We start from the raw sequence: 18,829 nt of genomic DNA, 5'->3' as shown, positions 1-18,829 counted from the left end.
TCAGAGGACACAGGGTGATGCACCTGAGCACAAGGTGTCACAGCCCTGAGGACGTGAGCTCACAGTCCTGATCAAGTAGGGGCATGGCTGCAAGCCTGTAAGGTCATGACCCCAGGGACATGGGGGCAAGGCCTCTGGCACATGGGGTCATGACCCATTCATTGGAGCCATAGCTCTCAACATGTGGGGTCACAGCCCCAGTCACGTGGGGTCACAGTCCTGAGGACGTGAGCTCATAGTCCTGAGAAAGTGGCACTAAAATCCGACATTAAAATCTCTCCCACCCTCAGTATCTCACAAAACCACTCAGACTGTGGTTGGCACAACGATTTTCCCTTTGCCATCGTCCCCCTGTTCCCTCTTCCTTTCATAGTTTTCAACAGGAAGAATGGAAATCACTTCCCCACACCCCCCCACGGATTGACTGTTCCATCCATCTCATCACTGATTTGTCTGTCCCTCATTAATTTATAAAAGATGGCTGATGACATGCCATACCCCAACCTTAAGTAGGAAATCTATTTCCTTTCCCGTATTATGCCACCCAGCCAATGGCTGGGGCCGTGGCGCTTGGCTGGACGCCAGTAGCTAAGTCCTGCGACGTAAAACGGTGTTTCTCGATTAAGTGGTGGGAGCTAGGGCAGAGGAAAGGATGCTGCAGCCAGAGCTAAGGAATGGCAGAGCCCGGGCTTCCGTCACAGGCTGAAGTACCCCGGGTGCGGTTGCTCTCCTGCCTTGGATCCATAGTAGACATCATGAATGAATGCACTCTCTTGGGTCCAGCCTCAGAATGCCTTGCAACTTAGAAACAGAGAATACAACTTACAAATAGAAATCGGGCCGAGAGTGGGGCAGAAGTCAGGAGTGGTAGTTCATTCATTAACACATAGTTTTTGAGCACTGAGTTCAAATAGGTCCCTGGGTTTAGAAGTGAGGGGGATCCGGGAAGCCCAGCGACACATGCTTTTCATTTAGTCCGCCCAACCTACCAAAAATATTATCTTTTCAACATGCAATCAGTATAAAAGTAGTAAGAAGCTACTTCACGGTATTTTCATACGAAGTCTCTGGAAGTCAGGTATATTTTGCACTTACAGCCCGTGTACTGTTCAGCTCAAACTAGCCACACTGCAAGTTCTCAAAAGCCACACGGTGACGGCGCTGCTTTCAAGGTGCCACACCGATGACTCGGGGACACACCGAGCCTGCGGGGACTGAGAGGCTTAGCCCAGGGCGGGTGGCACAGCGGCGCAAGGAGACGCAAACCTCAGCGCGCGCCGCAACCCTGAGTCCTAGTCCACGCCCCTCTGCCGTGGGGTCCGACGGGACTTGTAGGCGTTGGCCTGCGGAGCGTGCCGGGAGTTGTAGTCCGCGCCCGCCTGCGGCGGCTCTGCGTATCATGGCGGGCTGCGCCGCGCTACCGCACTCTTCCGCTGGGCCCCAGAAAGTTTCGCTTCTGCCAAACAGTGGACCCACGAGCGCGTAAGTGCCGCGGGGGGCCGGCCGGACCTCGGGGGCGCCTGGGCCGCTGTCGGCCTCGGAGCGGAGAACTTCCCTCCCGACGCGGCTTGTCACCTGTTGCCCTCACCGTCCCCGCCCATCCCGGATCTCCCCCTGACCCGGTCCGAGCCCTTGCCCTTGGCCAGAGGGCCGGGGAGGCACCTCTCGGTCCGCTGCTGAAACTGACCTGGAACCCTGGCTGGCTCTGGTGGTCAGTTGGAAAGACAGATCCCCAAACACCGGTTCCAGGACCCCCGAAAAGGAGCCCACCATATAGGAGTCTCAGAACAGCCCTTGGATCATTTAGGCACAGGAGGACAGGTCGAGGAGTTTTTGCCAGGATTGTCCGAGAGGCCACTGACTATAAGAAGCGAAGTTCCGGGCTCAGCCGGGCGGGGATAGCCCAGACCTTGTTTCTCCCTCCCTCCCGTAAGGGGACAGTTTGTTCATCCCGGGCCATCTTCGGGCCACGGCCCCTTCTCTTTACCTTGTGTTCAGGTGCAGGGGCTCAAAATAGTCCCCCCCCCCCCCCCCCCCGTGATCTTTCCTGAAACACCTGTGGATTTGGGATTGTCTGTGGTGTGGCTGCTTGGGACTTGCGCTAAAGAGTCCATGCTATTCGGAACCTCGGCTGGGGGATGTTCTAGGGGGAGGCCTGGATTTTATTTTTGTGTAAGGAAAGCGTGTGTGTGTGTGTGTGTGTGTGTGTGTGTGTGGTTGACACATTAACCACACGGCTCCCTGTTCTGTGCACATGTATCTTCTGATGCCCCTTGTCACTCTTCACAACTCCCACTGGCTGCCCCCTCCAGAAAAAAAAAAGCATTTACTGAAGCTGCTTGTGTCGGCCACAGCCTCTGCTCCTCTGCTTGTCTTTACCACGCCAGTTTCCTTTCCCACAGAGAAATGGGTCAGGGGCTCTTTGAGGGCAGAGGATCAGGCTGTAATCAGCTCACTGCCCTCCTGCCCCTGCAAGCCTTGTGGTCTCTGTAGCAAGCTTTACTCCCCTGCCATCTGCCTAATGCGGCTTCCCCTGCGTGTTGGTGCTAATAAAGAGCGGTCTCACTGAGGTTTTCTGCTTTCAGTGGCTCCCACCTTCCAAAGTGTGCCCATATCAAGTGGGCTCCACTGGACTTTCCCTTCTGTGACAGCTGCTATTCATAAATTACTGAATTCCCTGTACCAGTTGTGGGCCATTGTTCTTATCACCCTGGAAGCCAAAGTTAATTGTCTCAGTGATGGGAGTCGGCCTTCTTTGATTAAAGGGATCTGAGAAGCCTCTTTGCTTTAGGAAACAGGTTTTCTGCTTCTCTTACAAGTGTTCATCTCTGGGTTGTGCTTCCTTTAGTTTTTAAGTTGTTTTTGGCATTTTATTAGGAAAATAGTGAAGCATAATCATTGAAAGGATTGTATAGTGAACATTGGCTCGCCTGTTAGAATCTACCAATAGTAACCAATAGTAAACCAATAGTTTACTTCAGTTATTTTTGTAGTTGTTTTAGTGTCAGTCCTCTGGCTGTTCCTTGGATGGTCTTTGCTCCGTGTGGCTGGTTTTGGGGCAAAAGCAGGAGATCAAGAGCCACACTTTAAACCACACTAGTCCTTTGGGGGCAGGAAGACACTTCCCGCCCCCCAGATGTTTGTGGTGAGAGAAACTACCCAAAAGAGACAAGATCAGAACATCTGGTGACTTTGACCTGTGCTGGTCACTGAGGCTGTGGGCTGCTGCCTCCAGAACGCATAGTAGGCACTCAAGAAATGGCAGTCCCTCCCTTCCCTTGAGGGGAGAAGTTTGGCTGATGGGTAACCTGTGTTTTCTGGTGATTCCAAGGACAACTTGGGTGACTCCAGACTGGAATGTCCTTAAACACGAGGCAGAGGAAACGTGTTGTCTAGCTGTGGTCTCATGGTGAAAATCACTGATAGGAGCTCAGTGTCTGGGGCCACATTCCCTGGAGCAGCCTCAGGACACACAGCAGGTGAGGGTCAAAAACTGGTGCCTTGTGACCAGCCAGAGGCCTCCCGTGAGCAGAGATGAGGGGGGTCCAGCTGGTCAGCATCTGCTCACCTGGGCCTCAAAGTCATTGTGTTGCTCCAGAGATAAGCAAGACTCTCTATTTGTGATCTCATTGTCAGTTTGGGGATTTTTGCTTGTTTTTGTTTTTAAAGCTCTTGATTGGTATAAGGGCCTCTGAGCAACGAAATGGATCAGTAGTGTGGGTACTGAAATGTTTCCTTGGGTCTATATTATCCTCTTGCTGCTTGTAGACATATTGTTTGTCACCGTAACGTCCCTGTAATAAGAGCTTCAGCCTCAGAGCACGTGGGCTCATGGCTTTTATGAGATGAGGGTGATTGAGCGGAGCTTCGTGGGGCAGGGGGGCATTTCCCCTTTTTCCACACATTGCAGCCGGTCAGCCTGATGGTTTTCGTGACCACCAATGGTCTTCCACATTCACAAAGGCCTTTGTGGCATTTGAAAGACACCGAGCGCCTGTTTCTAGTTTGGCCAGATCCTGTTTCCAGGGATGAGGACACGTACATCAGTGTGGTTCTGAGGGGATCTGTGGTCTGGTTATAGTACGTCACCCTGCGGCTGTTCTGGGGCCCACGGGCAGGTCTGGCTAACCACCTCAGGAGCCTGGGGTACTGCATCCTTGACCTGGGGCAGAAAACCGAGCCTGTGGGATCCAGAAGAAAAACCTGAGCTGAAAAAGCAACCCAAGCAAGCTGTTGGTCTGCAGGGGGATAGGCCAGGAGGAGAATCCCTGTAGGAGGACTGGGGTGGGCTGGACAGCTGAACCAGACGTGGTGGTTTCACAAGGAGCCAGAAGGAATTTCCTCAAGCTGAACCTGCAGCCCCTTGGGCTTCTTCCAGGGCCGTCTGCAGCCTTGGTCAAGAGCAGGGAGGGGGCACTTGGAAGCCTCAACCAAAGTTAGCCACTGGGAACGTCTGCTCTTCTCCTCCCCTCCCTCCTCCTTGAGGAAGGTAAAGGGTAACCTCCCCACACTGCACACGGGGAAAAAAGCCCAAACAAACAAACAGAAAACCAGGAAAAAGTAAAAAACCACAAACACCACACACAAGGTAGGAAAAGGTCAAATAACTTCCCCAGGACAGACAGATTTGCTAAAATTGCCTGAAAAGAGTTTGGTGAGCTAAACATAGCACAGTATCACCAACTGGGGAATGATCTTTATCGCATAATCCGTTGCACGTTAGGGAATGGAAATCTCACATTGACTAGTCCGATTCCAGAATCTGAATAGGGTCCACATTGGCAAGGCTCCATTACAATTGGTAAAAGAGAAGACAGTTTTCTTGCCCAGCGCCAAGCCCCAGCCTCAGAGCCATCCTGGGTCTTGCTTGCCCTTCCTGTCTGCTAGCATGGCCCCACCCCCGAGCCCGTGTGCACCCGGGATGTTCCACTTTTCATCCAAACACGGCTGTGCTCAGGCCCATCCATACTTCCCCTCTACCCTGGGAGTGTTCTGGTTGACGGTTCCAGATCAAAGTCCCAGGGATGCAGAGAGGAGAGGGCCTTGCGTGGGCTGGGTGAGTCGGGGAGGTGGCTGTAACGGCTGTGGCCATCCTTGACCAGATAGAGTGAAGGAGGCTTCTGGATAAGGCTGCCTCAGGCCAGAGCTGTGGGGCACACTTTCTCCCGTGGACACGCTTAATCCAGCCAGTTCCTAAATTACATTATTCCCTTTCTTCTTGGGATAGTAATGCTGTAATATTTCCACAGTAATGACGGTATAATGTCTATAATTACAAAGTACAAAAGTAATTTATGTCCAGTAAAGGAAACTTGAGAAATCAGAGAAATCGAATGTTTTGAAAATTTACCCACGTTTTCCCGCCATGGAAGGATAATTCTCATCATTTACATGTTGGTGCCTTTCTATGCCTAAAGTTTTTAGTTAGATCTGCGGAGTAAGAGACTACGGGTCCGGTTTTGTCTAACTGGTTCATTCATTCCCCAAGTAAGGTATTGAGGGCTCTCTAGGGGTCAGGACTGCACTCTGTGCTGGGGAGATGGTGAGTAGCAGTGGAGCTTACGGACTCATGGAGAAAACAGATTAAACGAGAAATGACCGTACGGGCGAATGGCCACAAACGTGGAAGAAAGGCAGTGGTGGCTTAGGATCCCGAGCAGCATAGAACCTGGGGTCCCACGTGTTCTGTTCATCGAAGAACTTCTCAGGCCTCCGGTGACCTCTTTTTGGTCTATAAGCTTAGGAGGAGCTTTGCCCCTCTGGACGGGGGTTCCTTGAAGGCCAGTGCCCACTGGCCTTGTTCACGGCTGCGGCCCCTGCTCCTGGGTCAGGCCCGCCTCTTACCAGTGGTGCCCAACAAACCGCCCGGCAGGCGGTTTGTTGACACGTACGGGTTACAGTTGGCTTCTTCAAGGCTGCGTTTTTTGGCTACAGCATATTCCGGCAGAGATTCCGTTCATAATTCGTCATTGGCTGTGCTCGCCCCCTTGATACTCTGGTCAGGATTGTCCCCGCCCTGAGCATGGGATCTTGGAGCTCTGTGACGTTCTCCATGTGCACGGGGTTAGTGCTGTTCGGGGGCAGGAATACATAGATGCCCCAGATGGTGTCTCATGTTCGTGCAGCTGTTCCAGAGGCTGCCCAGAGCTTCCCACGTGCCGTCACCACCTCCCGGGCATTTCCTCTGGGCTCTCCGGTGACAAGGCCTCCGCCCTGCCGCCCCAGGTATGGGGGTGCGGCTCCTGCCAGAGCGGCCTGCCTTCCACCTTCCTGAAAGAGGTGGTTCGGTTTCCCCAGGCCCAGACCTCACACCCACGGGTCTCTCCGTCCTGCCTTCCTGGGCCAGTGGACGGGAACGGGGGGGCCAGTTTTGTGTGTGTCCCGGAGGCAGTGACCAAGAAACCCAGGATGGTTGCCGTTGGTGGGAGCGCGAGGGCCAAGAGAAAGTTCAAACGGTGATGGGCAACTCTCAAGCCCCCCTTCCCTTTAAGAAAGAAGAGGGTAAGCGAGAAGGAGTGTTTGGGGAAGGTGACCCAGGCCTGCAGTTGGTCAACACTTCAATTAGGTCCGAGGGGTTGGGCCGCCTCGTGAGGCTTTGTTCACGAGTGCTGTGACGTCTGCCCCCGAGCCGGCCTGTGACAAGCTTCTGAGCGTCGTCCTCGGCACCCTCTCGAAGCTCTGCTGAGGGCAGCCTGCTCCCCGACCCTTTTGTGTGGAGCCAGCAGGACCGCCGGGCCTTCGGAGCCCCAGGTACCGGCCAAGTGCCCCCCTTTCCAGGGGTGGCCACTACATGGATGCTGGTGGCTGTGCTCAACCAGACCGAGGCGATGGACTCTTCCAGAAAGGCTTTCTGCTTTCGGCCCGTCTGAACCGTCCTTGCCAACGTGCTTTCCTGGTCGGGGTGGAATTCACAACTCATGCTCCACCTCATCTGGGAGTGGGGGCCTCTATCTGGGTCCCTTCTCAGCTAGCGGGTGAGGAGCAAGCACAGGACGTTCTGAAGACCAGGCAGGGTTGTCTTCCACGCCCCAAGCCTGCTCCCCCTCGGATCCTTCTTTCCTAATGTGACTAGTCAGTTTGCTGTAATTGCTCCTGCCAGAGCCAGTTTCTGGGCAACGTTAAGAGTATTAGTCATTTGCACCATAGCGTAAATAAGTTTATGTGAGCCGTTTGGTGTCTTTCTTTCTTAATCTGGGACTAGACTTCTGTCTCTATTGTTACGGCATCTGGGCAGACATAGGAGGAGTTTGGAGGTCGGGGAAGAGTTTTACCTCTACTATAATACCTAAGCCATGACTAGGAACTCAGGCAATAGTCCCGGGTGCATTTAGTCCCTTTTTCCACTTTACCAGGATATTGGATGCTTGCAGACATGCTGGATAAGCGTAAACATAATTTTGAGCTGTTGGCACGAGATTTCAATGTCCCCCCAAATTTTATAAAGTGAATTTCTCTGCCATTTGAAAGAGCTTGCCAGAGACAAGCGAGGGAGGTTTTTACAAGCCAGGCAGCAAGGGCCCTGGGTTCATGGAGGCATGGGATACGCTCTTTGGGGCTCTCGCGAGGCGTGGGAGTCCTGGAGTCGTTCCCCTGGTGCTGAAGCAGCCGAGGCCAAGGCGGTGCAGACCGAAGCTCTCCGTGTCTCCTGAGTTAGGAGAGCAGCTGGCTGATGGCCTGTCGGGATCCTGCTGCTTCAGGCCATCTCTGCGATACCACAAGAAACAGATAGTCTGTGGTTGTCCCAGGTTCCAGGCACACAGCTTCTGGAACCCTAGGAATTTCCTGAGCGATAGGAGTGTCTTTTTGTTCTGTGTGCCTCTTTTCAGCCACGCCTGAGTTTATGCTAGTAGGATGGCCCTCCTCAGCCCCTGGGATGGCTTCAGGGTGGGGGCTGGTTGCCTGAAGAGGCAACCATGTGATTAGAGGGTTGGAACTTTCAGCCCCACCCCAGACCTCAGGGGATTGGGCTGAAGAAGGAGTTAATCACCCAAGTCTGCCGAATGAGGCCTCCATGAAACCCCAAAGTGAGGGGGTCCTGCGAGGTGCTACTGGGTGGGGAGCCCTGGGTGCATAGAAGCTTTGCAAACCTCAAACCAGCCCCCCGCCCCCCAACTTTGCGCCTCTCGTCTCTTCCGCCTGGCTGTTCCCAGATTGTATCTCTTAAGATAAACCAGTCATCTTAATGTTTTTCCAAATCTTGAGAGCTGTTCTAGCAAATTATGGAAGCTAAGGAGGGGATCGTGGGAATCCCCAATTTAGAGCCGGTTGGTCAGAAGTACAGGTAGCAGCCTGGGACTTGGGACCAGCGTCTGACAGCCAGGGCCGTCCTGTGGACAGAGCCCTTGACCTGTGGGGTCTGCACTGACTCCAGGTCACCAGTGTCAGAACTGAACCGAACTGGAGAACCCCCAGTCGGTGTCAGAACTGGTTATTGGTGTGGAAAAAAAGCCACATGACTGTGGTGTGGAGAGAGTGCCGCATTCTGTGTCTTCCGGTGGTTAATAATGACCTCAGACCAGGGAAGAGGGAGGGCAGACTGCTAAGAGCCGTCACCCCAAAGTTCAGGAAAAGAACATTCCTATAGGAACCATGATCTTCCAAGGAAGCTCTGATTAACTGCCTGAAACCCTGTGAGGTGGGGGCACCTGGGTGGCTCAGTCGGTTGAACGTCTGACTTCAGCTCAGGTGGTGATCTCATGGTTCGTGGGTTCGAGCCCCAGGTCGGGCTCTGTGCTGACAGCTCGGAGCCTGGAGTCTGCTTCGGATTCTGTGTGTCCCTCTCTCTCTGCCCTTCCCCCTCTGGTACGGTGTCTCTCTCTGTCTCAAAAATAAATAAATGTTAAGAAAAACAAAAGAAACCCCTGTGAGGCGGGACCCCCATCCGCGGTGGGGAAGCCCACCGCGACCTTCAGGTCCAGCAGCCGGTTCTCTTGGGGCACATTACCTGGGTGGTGACTCAGGCTTTCCGGAAAAGCAGCTTGTGTAATCAGCAGCTGGGCACAGCTCACCCCGTGACCCGGGAACTTGGCATCAGCTGAGCGCGCTCCGAGGGTCAGGCGGAGGCGGCCTCGCCCGGCCGTGCGGACACAGGGCCGTCTCCCCAGAGTCCCCGCACGTCTCGAAGGAGCACGTTTCTGTCGAGGCTCATGACGCCAGGCCTCAGAGACAGCTGGTCCCCAGTGTCCGGGTGTCTACCCGGTCGGAGCCTGCATTAAACCCCAAAGTGAGGGGGTCCTGCGAGGTGCTGCTGGGTGGGAAGCCCTGAGGGCGTAGAAGCTTCGCAAACCTCGAACCAGCTGCCACCCCCCCCCCCAACTCTGCGCCTCTTGTCTCTTCCTCCTGGCTGTTCCCAGATTGTATCTTTTAAGATAAACCAGTCATCTTAATGTTTTTCCAAATCTTGAGAGCTGTTCTAGCAAATTATGGAGCCTAACTCAGAATCTGCCCTCTTCCACGAGTCGGGTCTCGGCCTGGTCTGAAGCGTGCACACAGGCCCAGGGCCTTTGAGGACTTGGGTGTCTGTCATTTTCCTCTGAGCGTCTTTCTCCCAGGAACGACAAGGCTGTCCGTTGACAACAGCCAAATGAGAGGAATTTCGGGAGAGAAGCAGCCTCCATGCTCACTGACCCCCTTCCCCCCCTCCCCCCCCCCCCCCCATCCCGGTGCCCTTTCCTCCTTGGGTCTCTTCAAAAGACCTCATCCTCATTTTTCAGGCCTGGCACACCTCGGTTGCCCCCGCCTCTCACCCTCTCCCTCCCCCAAGTGGAATTAATTTTCCCTTCCTGAGGCCCCACGGCATCTTCCTAAATTCGTCACAGTGCGGCCTTTTTTGTTGAGATACAATCTGCAGTCTGTGAGTTTTGACAAACGTATGTTTGTCAGATACGTACGGTCACATAACCACCACCACGGGCAAGACACGGAACAGAACTGCCGCCCCCCCCCCCCCAATTTCTGCCGACTCTTGTAGTCATGCCCCCCCTTCACCGCCACCCCCTCCCGCCCAGGCCCTGGCAGCCACCGCTGTGACCTCTCCTCCACGTTTTGCCTTTGCGAGAATATCATGCAAATGGAATCATAAAAGACGTAGCCTTTTCCGTCTGGCTGTTTTCGCTCAGCAGGAAGCATCTGTTGTACATGTCCATGGCCCAACCCTTTCATCGCTGAGTACCCGTCGCTTTTTATTCCCATCTCTGCATGGAGCTCTTCTGCCGTGTCCAGATAGCGGGATATTTTTCTGTCTGTCTGCTTGGTGCACAGCCGAGCTCCACCAGGGTTAGACCGTGCCTCACGTGCGTACGTGTCCCCAGCCTGCGCATGGAAGGAACTTGACACAGCATGGTGTCGGGGCAGCTGTGCATCGACAGTGCGGACCCCGGACTCTCTCTACCTCTCCGGGAGGGGCAGCGTGCCCACTGAGGCATCAGAGCCCCTGCAGAAGCCCGGCTGAGCCTGGGTTCTGGCTCTCCTCAGGGCCCTGGCTGGCCCCTGCTCAGGCTCTGTGCTCAGCAGGTGGCCCGGAGAGCCGCCTAGGGATGGGCAGGCTGCCTTCTCGAAACCCACTCCCACCCTCGGTGTAGTGTCTGTGGCGGACAGGGGGGTATCTAATACCTCTTAAGGGGCTTTGGAGGGCTCTCTGTGGACCCCCTGCCTCTCTTGGGCTCCATGTCAGGAATCGCTGGGAGTGTGGTTTTGGTGTGTGCCCGTCTCATTCCTCCGAGGCCAGAGAAGCCCTCTTTGGGCCTTGTTTGCACTGAGTCCCAGCTGTGCCAGCTTGTTAGTTAAAAATAGGCCAAGGCATATCCGCCCTGTGACAGGCCCTTCTTGCTTCCGGCTCACGCTGGAATGCTTATGTAAATATTTGGAGGAACTTGAAACCTGGGACTGTTTCTATTCCAGAGTCATATTGCCTGGACTCTTGGAGCGGGAAGGGGACTAGGGCTGGGGGAAAGGGAGGGCCAGCACGTGTGAGAAACACTCAGGGTGGCAGCACGTTATTTGGGAGACGCTGGAGTTCAGGGCGGTTCCTAGAAGCCCGCGGAAGGGGTTGGCCATTTGCAGTAGGGACGATGCTGAGCTGAAGATCCACAGGGTTTGAATCAGACTGACCAGGGCCCAGACAGACCACGATTCGCCCCTTATTGGCCCACGGCCTTAGGCGAGTTACGTGGCTTCTCCAGCTGGTGTTCTCTACCCCACTAAGGCGGTTGTGGGATGAAAATGATCACGCGTGTAAAGCCCCTATCAGGACCCAGTGCGTAGCACACAGTAGGCCCTCACTCAGTGGTGGCTGCTCTGGCTTCCTCTAGTCTCGCCACCTGCTTTTGCCAACAAGCATGACACAACCTGGTGTTGGACGTCTACGAATTGGAGATGCCCAATTCTTTTTTTTTAAATTGTTTTTAATGTTTATTTATTTTTGAGAGAGAGAGAGAGAGAGAGAGTGGGCGCGTGCATGTGTGAGCAAGCTGGGGAGGAGCAGAGAGAGAGGGAGACACGGAATCCGAAGCAGGCTCCAGGCTCCGAGCTGTCAGCACAGAACCCAACGCGGGACTCAAACTCACAAACCTCGAGATCATGACCTGAGCCGAAGTCGTATGTTTAACTGACTGAGCCACTCAGGCGCCCCTAGAGACGTCCATTTCTGACGTTCCTTCTGTAGAAGGGACACTGGAGCGTCCCCGTGCATACCCACACTTGTCTCCAGTGCCACTCGTGTGTCCTCACCTCTGCTGGTCTTCAGCCACTACCGTGTCCTTAAATCACTTTAGCAGCTGCCCGAGCAGGGCTGGTAACTCAGGACTCACCAGCTGCAAGAGGACTGTAACCAAGCTTAAAATAGAGCCGTGTCCCTTGACTGGACCGAGGGTTGCCCGGGCCCCCGATGCAAGCCAGGCGGCGTCTACACAGCCAGGCCGAGCTGGGTTCTGGGCAGCTGGAGCTGCTGAGCCCCCACGAGCGAGCTGCTTCCCCCACAAGGCAAGCCTGGCTTTCTTTGGTCCCGAAGCCCCAGGGCTCCTCAGCCTCTCGCCTCCGCCGCCACCGGCCAGACGCCAGACGTTACTAACTGTTGGTCAGAGGAAGCCAGCCTGGGGAGGACAGGGGGCCGGGCGTGGGGGAGACAGGGGTCTGGTGGTGGCCGGCACCATCAGCTTAGCAGGCCGTCTGAATGTGGGTTGGGCTGGGTCTGGCCTCCCCAGGGTGACGGGAGCCCCTGGGAGGCATTTCTCAAGGTGGAAGGAGGGTGAGGCAGTCGTGCCTAAGAGCGGAGAAGAGGAGAGACGCTCAGTGAATCATGCTGTTTGGTTGAACCTATCGCCTTTTAAGCCCCAACCCAGGTCATTGTGTCTGAAAAGAAGTGTGTCAGAAGCCAGCCAGGGAATGCCCACCGGGCAAGGCCCACACAGAAAGGTCAAGCCCTTTCCGCTGAGGGAAGACACCCAGATGGGGCGACTTTGGGCCCCGGGGCATGCCCCTCTCGTCCTGTCTTCATGTTGTGTCTGTCACTGAGCCCTCCACGGCCTCCCTCTCCCTCTCCAGGTGTCACCATGGAGTCTGACCTCTGCTGAGCGGACCCAGGCGGGAGGCGCACAGCCGAGAGAGGCGGCCCGCAGCCAGTGGCCATGGCCTCCCCCATCGCAGAGAGCCAGCTGCAGAGAATCATCCGCGATTTGCAAGGTGCCGTTGGGGAGGGGACACGCCAGGCTTGGCTGTGGGGGAGCTGGGCCGTGCTCCTGCCGCCCTCTCATCCTCGTCACACGGGGTGTAACTGGAGCCCTCGGGACACGTCGCGTGGAGGTGTTTGGGGCTTGGGTGTCCGCCCTGTGTCAGGCGGGGGCGGCTGGCCCGGGCCTCCTCTCAGGGCCCTGGGCAGCCAGTTTGTCAACAAAATCCAATACCGTTTTCTTTCTTCTTCTTTTTTAAAAAAAAAATTTTTTTTTTTTTTAATGTTTGTTTATTTCTGAGACAGAGACAGAGCATGAGCGGGGGAGGGGCAGAGAGAAAAGGAGACACAGAATCGGAAGCCGGCTCCAGGCTCCGAGCTGTCAGCACAGAGCCCGACGCGGGGCTCGAACCCACAAACCGTGAGATCGTGACCTGAGCCGAAGTCGGTCGCTCAACCGACCGAGCCACCCAGGCGCCCCAAGCCAATACCCTTTCCTGGGCCGGGGTCTGCTTTCAGTTCGTGTGGGCGTGAGTGCTACAAGCCCCCTGTTCGTTCTGGCGGAATCTCGGGCCTCCGGGCCGCGATGGAGTTGGCCCATTTGGGGAGGCCGCGTTCTCCCTGCCTCAGCAGGATGGTCAGACACCCGTCTCTCTTGTTTTGTTGTCCTACCCAGTCCTGGCGGGCGGACAGCCTGTCTCCTGTGACGCACTGCAGTTCTGGGCCTGCTGCCTCCCGGACGCCCCTGAGCTCAGCGCAGGGACGAGACTCGCAGCTCCCGTGTCCCTGGAGAAGGGCCCGGGGACGGTGCACGCGGAGTGAGGCAGGCTCAGGGGAGGAGCCAACCGCTTTCTCTCCCGGCTGCAGGGTCTAGGGACCGAGCTCACCCTTTTAGGTGATGTGCCGAGGGTCAGGAGTTGGGCAAGCTTCCCGCCCGCCTGAGCTCACCGGGGCTGGTCCGGACGGGTCTTCGGAGCTCCCGTGCGGTTGCTACAGACGGTCTGAAGCTGACCGCTTCTAACATGTCACGGAGATGACGGCGACGCCGTCCTGAGTCAGGTTCCTACCTGCGAGCACAGTGATGAGCAGCCGCGGTCTGTCACACCCAGGGCCGCTGGGCTAGTGGTGGCCGCAGCACGCTTCTCACCCTGCTGGTCAAAGGTCGGTGAGAGAAAAGTCGGTCAGGCTTGCCTCCCATTGGTGTAGCACTTCGGGCCTCGAATAAGCCGAGACTCACGTGGCGTTCCACACGTGCCAGGCCTTACGTTAGTAGCCCGTTATGTCCTCACGTTTGGTCTGTGAGGTAGGAACCATTATCCCCATTCTACAGATGCAGAGAGGGGCACAGAGAGGTTAAGTGACTTGCCTAAGGTCACACATCCAGTCGGGCAGAGCCTGGGTTTGCATACACACCAGGTGTCAGAGTGTACACTCTTAACCACACCAGCCTACTTCCAGCTAAAACGGTAGATGGTTTTTCTCCTTCAGCCTAAACACACACACATACACACACACGCGCAGAGAAAGCGAAATGACAGGCCCTGCAAATCTGAGTTCACCACTGGCCTTGAGAAGTTTCTCCACAAAGGAGGCCACCTTTTCTGCGTGTCAGTCTCTGGTTCTCCAGCATCACTTTGGGACCCAGGAGTCTTTATTGGGAGGGAAGAGAGGACCCCTGCTAGAGCCTCTGGTCCAGGGAGGGGGCCAGACATTGGCACTTGTTCACGTACCCTTTCCCACCCTTGTCCCGACTGTTCTGGTCATCTCTGGCATCCCAAGGCCATCTGACCCGCCCGCTGAGCACTTGGAAACACCACTTTCTCAAGACCCTTCCCTTGCATCTGTTGGTAACTGTCTTCATCGACACACGACAGATCTTCAGCATCTAGCATGGGAGTGGAACGTCCCCAGGCGAGGGGTCCTTGGGCAGTGCACAGCCTTCGTGCCTGCACAGGGCAGCCCACTCGTCCTCCTGGGGACAGCACTGACGAGGGCTTTGGGGTCAGCTCCTGGCTCTGCCTTTTAACCCTGGAAGATGTGGGATGAGTCCCGTCACCTTTCCGAGGTCCCGTTGCTTTCTTTGTGCGCGAGGTCAGCTCGACGGTAACACCCACTTCTCAAGATTGTTGGCAGACACAGATGTATAATTCACATAAAACTAAGATTATCCCTAAGTAATGCATTTGGATTATCAGAGATTAGAGCGGCAAACTTCGTATTTCATACCCAAGCGTCCTTCTTTCAAAATTTCAGGAGTTCCCAGATAAGTTGTAAGCGTTAATCCAGGCTGAGTGGTGGAGGGGGGAAAGGCTTGTGCCTTCCCTGGTCCCCGGCCCTCCCCGGCTCTCAAAGCCACCCGCGGCCAACACTTCTAGAGGGTGCCACTGGACGGCAGTCACTTGTGACAATTAGTCCCAAGAGCCTGTCTTTGCCCTTTGCTGACCTCTGCCTGAGGGGTCGGTAGCGATTGCATTTTAGCGGCTCGGGCTCAGCTTCAGTGCCGGGCAGGCCTGCTTTCCAGCCGTGGTGCCTGGGAGCTCCTGTTCCTTATGAAGAAGGAAGGTCCCAGGGGAAGGTCGTTTTGTCCAGCGGGCCCCAGCCATCTAGCTGGGGGCGCTTTGCCCAGTGTCTACACCAAACACAGCTTCTCACAGTCTCTCTGTCCCACAGCAGAGGCCGTAAATGAGAGTCAAGGTGGTTTTCCTTTCTTTGTGCACAGGGAGGTCAGTTCTCTCAGAGGTGGAGGGGCGAGCCCCGGAGTCAGAAAGCCCTTGAGAAGACCAGGGTGCTCATTCCAGCTCTGCTGTTCTTTGGCGAGTGCTCTGACTTCCCCAGGGGCTCCTTATCCGCCAACAGGGATGATGATATCAGCCTTCATCAGTCTTTTTTTTTTTTTTTATTAAAAAAAATGTTTGTTTATTTTGAGAGAGAGAGGGAGGGAAAGAACAGGAGTGGGGAGGGACAGAGAGTGAGAGAGAAAGGGAATCCCGAGCAGGCTCCGTGCTGTCAGCACAGAGCCCGACGTGAGGCTCGATCTCACGGACCGTGAGATCATGACTGGAGCCGAAATCAAGAGTCAGACGCTTCACCGATGTAACCACCCAGGCGCCCCATCAGCCTTCATCATTCTTTAAGGTTTTTTGTTTTTGTTTTTTCACATTTTAACAGTCTGGAAATTGGGATCACTTTAAGACCAGTTGCGTGTTGGGTTTGTCAAAACAAAACAACCCTGCCCCTCAGTGCCGTATTCAGTGAGAAGGCCGGGCAAAGGCCTGGCCCCTGAGGGGCCCTCAGCTCCCAGAAGCAGGTGTCGTCGTCGTTCTTGGGATTGTTGTCTTATTTGCACATTCTGGGGCTTCTTGAAGCCGGGACTTATCCTGTACTGAGCAGTAGGGTTCTGGGGAAGAACGACAAGGAACGTGACCGGAATGAAGGGCAAAGCTTCCTGGAAGTCACCGGCAGGGGCCTGCTGAGTGACCCGTGCACATAGCAAACGTGTGTTGCATGCATATTACAGGCCTACGTGGTGGAGGCCTACAGGGATGGCCGAGAAGTGTGCCCCATCAGGGAGCTGTTCTAGAATACCTACCTGGGGGCTCTCAGGCCACCCGGACGCCTTCAGGCCGGGCATTACATCCGTCCAGCGTTTCATATCGCTTTTTGTTTCCGAGGTGCTCTGCCATCATCGACCACTTGCTTCTCGCGCGTCCTGGGGTTATTCTGTTTCTCCCTCCGAGGTCAGTTACGCGTTCCTGTTTGTTGTCTTAAAGATGCCGTGACAGAGCTAAGCAAAGAATTTAAGGAAGCAGGGGAGCCCATCACGGATGACAGCACCAGCTTACACAAGTTTTCTTACAAACTCGAGTATCTCCTTCAAGTAAGTGACTCCCTTACCATGTTGATTTCTGCTCTGTTCTGTTTCTCTCTTGCGTGACTCATCAGCCTTCAGGATGTGGGTTAGACAGCTCTGTGGAGCCATCAAGCCCTGCTGGTTAGACTGAAAGTCCGTGCAGTCCCCGGCGAGAGCTTGAGCCTCCCAAGTGCAAGCCTCTGAAAAGGCAGAATGTTGCCCCTTAGGATGATTGTAGGAATCAAGAACATTCTTTAGAGATTTAGGTCATCTTAAGGCAGGTCATGAGGTCACTGGATAGCAGGGATCTTCACTTTAGGGCAGTCACAGACCCCTTTGAGAGTCTAGTTAAAAGCTGTGGAATCTGTCCCCAGGCAGACGTGCGTTGCATGCACACCCAGTCACACGTTCTCCACACTGAAGATGATCCAGAAGCCCCCGTTTTAGATCCTTGTTGCTCAAAGTGTGGCCCACAGACCAGCAGCAGCAGCATCACCTGGGAGCAGGTTAGAAATGTATTCTCAGTTCCCGCCCTGACCTGCTGAATCGGGATCTCTGAGGTCAACCCAGGAAGTTTTGTTTGAACTTGCTCACAGTGTGATGCTTCTGTCCGCTTGGTTCAAGAAACGCAGATCTACAGGGGCGCCTGGGTGGCTCAGTTGGTTAAGCGTCCAACTTTGGCCCAGGTTAAGATGTCAGAATTTTTGTGAGTTCAAGCCCTGCGTCGGGCTCTGTGCTGACAGCTTGGAGCCTGGAGGCTGCTTCAGATTCTGTGTCTCCTCCTCTCTCTGCCCCCCCCCCCCATGCGCTGTCTCTCAAAAATAAACAAAACATTAAAAGAAAAAAAAAACACAACCACACAGATCTAGAGAACTCTGCAGATGTGGAAAACCACAGGCAATCACAGAGGGCAGGAAGGAAGTGGACCAAAATGTTAACAGAAGTTCTCCGAGGGACAGGGCATTGGGCATTATAGTTTTTCTTTTTCTTTTTTTTTAGTTTTATCCGGATTTTCTAACGATTTATCGGTCTTACTTCCATAACCAGAAAAACTACTACAAAATGCTATGTTATAGAAAGACGCACCTTTATCATTCCGAACACCCTAAGTTTGCAACGTCACATCCCACCAGAGCCTGTGTAAGGGATGAGAGCCTGCTGGGGCCTGGGGAGAGAGGCCCCAGCGTGCTAGAAGAGTTTACCTTTCGCCTGCCTTTTCAACTGGTTCTGGTTCACGTTGGGAAATGATTTACGGACCTTCTTTGTTTTCAGTTAGGTTTTAGTTTTGGATTTGAAATGACTCAGAGCCAGCATCAATTTGAACTTAACTGCACGCATATTAAAACAGTGTTGGAACTTGAGTAACTGGGATGAGATGTCACCAACCCATTTCCCTGCGTTGAGACCAAGTTGACCCTCATGTGTTGCCCTGAAGACTTTCCACTTGTATTTCTTCATCCTGTGTTACTAAGCCCCCTTCGGTGGTCTTCCTCCCCACAAGGTGCACAGAGGGGTTACCTTTTTGGGGGGGGGGGGGGCTGTTATTCCTAAATCTCACCAGTTGTGTGGACTTGAGCCGGCCACCTAACCTCTCCTAGCCTCTGTTTCCTCATCCATAAATTGGAGATTAAAACACCCTCCTTTGCCAATGAAGGGCCTTGCCCAGCACCGGGTAACTAAGAAGGTTTTGCTGTTCTTTATCGTTTAAATGGTGGGATGAACAGCAGTGGGCATGGCCCTCCTCTCTCTGTCCCTTCCTCTACGCAGTTCGATCAGAAGGAGAAGGCCACCCTTCTGGGCAACAGGAAGGACTACTGGGATTACTTCTGTGCCTGCCTGGCCAAGGTGAAAGGAGCCAATGACGGGATCCGATTCGTCAAGTCGATTCCGGAGGTAAGCGCATGGCTGAGGATCCCACATCTCTCTCTGCCCCCGCCTGAAGCATCTCTCACCTGGACCCCCGCAGCAGACGGCCCAGTGAGGATGTGGGGGTGGGGGGTGGACGGCTGGTAAAGAAGTAAGGAAATTGGTGCCCGGTGCGGGCTCTGGGAAGCCACCCAAGCGAGTGCTTACCAAGCCCCGGGGGTGGCTCGGCCCTGACCCTGTTCCCTAGACCACAAGTGGTCTGCCTGCTTGGAGGCTGTTTGCAGGACCATGAGGGAGGAGGGGTTGCACGCAGCACGGGACGCCTCCGCCTTTTAAAAAACATTAGTTCCTTAGATAAAATTCTTAGAGTTTACTAGGTGCTTTCCCTATAATTTGCCCAATAAACTTGTTTTTGTAATGAAGAGAGTGATGTGAGACCTCAGGAGACG

The 18,829-nt window shown here is 54.6% G+C and overlaps 1 protein-coding gene across 1 annotated transcript in view; it reads left to right on the top strand.

Annotated features, from left to right (window-relative positions):
- The first annotated feature begins 1,380 nt into the window (after window positions 1–1,380).
- Window positions 1,381–18,829, top strand: part of FYCO1 (FYVE and coiled-coil domain autophagy adaptor 1) — a 74,318-nt gene continuing 56,869 nt past the window's right edge. The window contains exons 1-4 of the mRNA XM_042929081.1: window positions 1,381–1,482; window positions 12,541–12,678; window positions 16,435–16,541; window positions 18,282–18,407. Of these exons, the coding sequence (XP_042785015.1) occupies window positions 12,624–12,678; window positions 16,435–16,541; window positions 18,282–18,407 (288 nt within the window). The 5' untranslated portion in view covers window positions 1,381–1,482; window positions 12,541–12,623. The remainder of the gene's footprint in view (window positions 1,483–12,540; window positions 12,679–16,434; window positions 16,542–18,281; window positions 18,408–18,829) is intronic.

This window comes from Panthera leo, chromosome A2, assembly GCF_018350215.1.
Source record: "Panthera leo isolate Ple1 chromosome A2, P.leo_Ple1_pat1.1, whole genome shotgun sequence".
Lineage (NCBI taxonomy): Eukaryota > Metazoa > Chordata > Mammalia > Carnivora > Felidae > Panthera > Panthera leo.
This window is presented reverse-complemented; position numbering and strand designations above follow the sequence as displayed.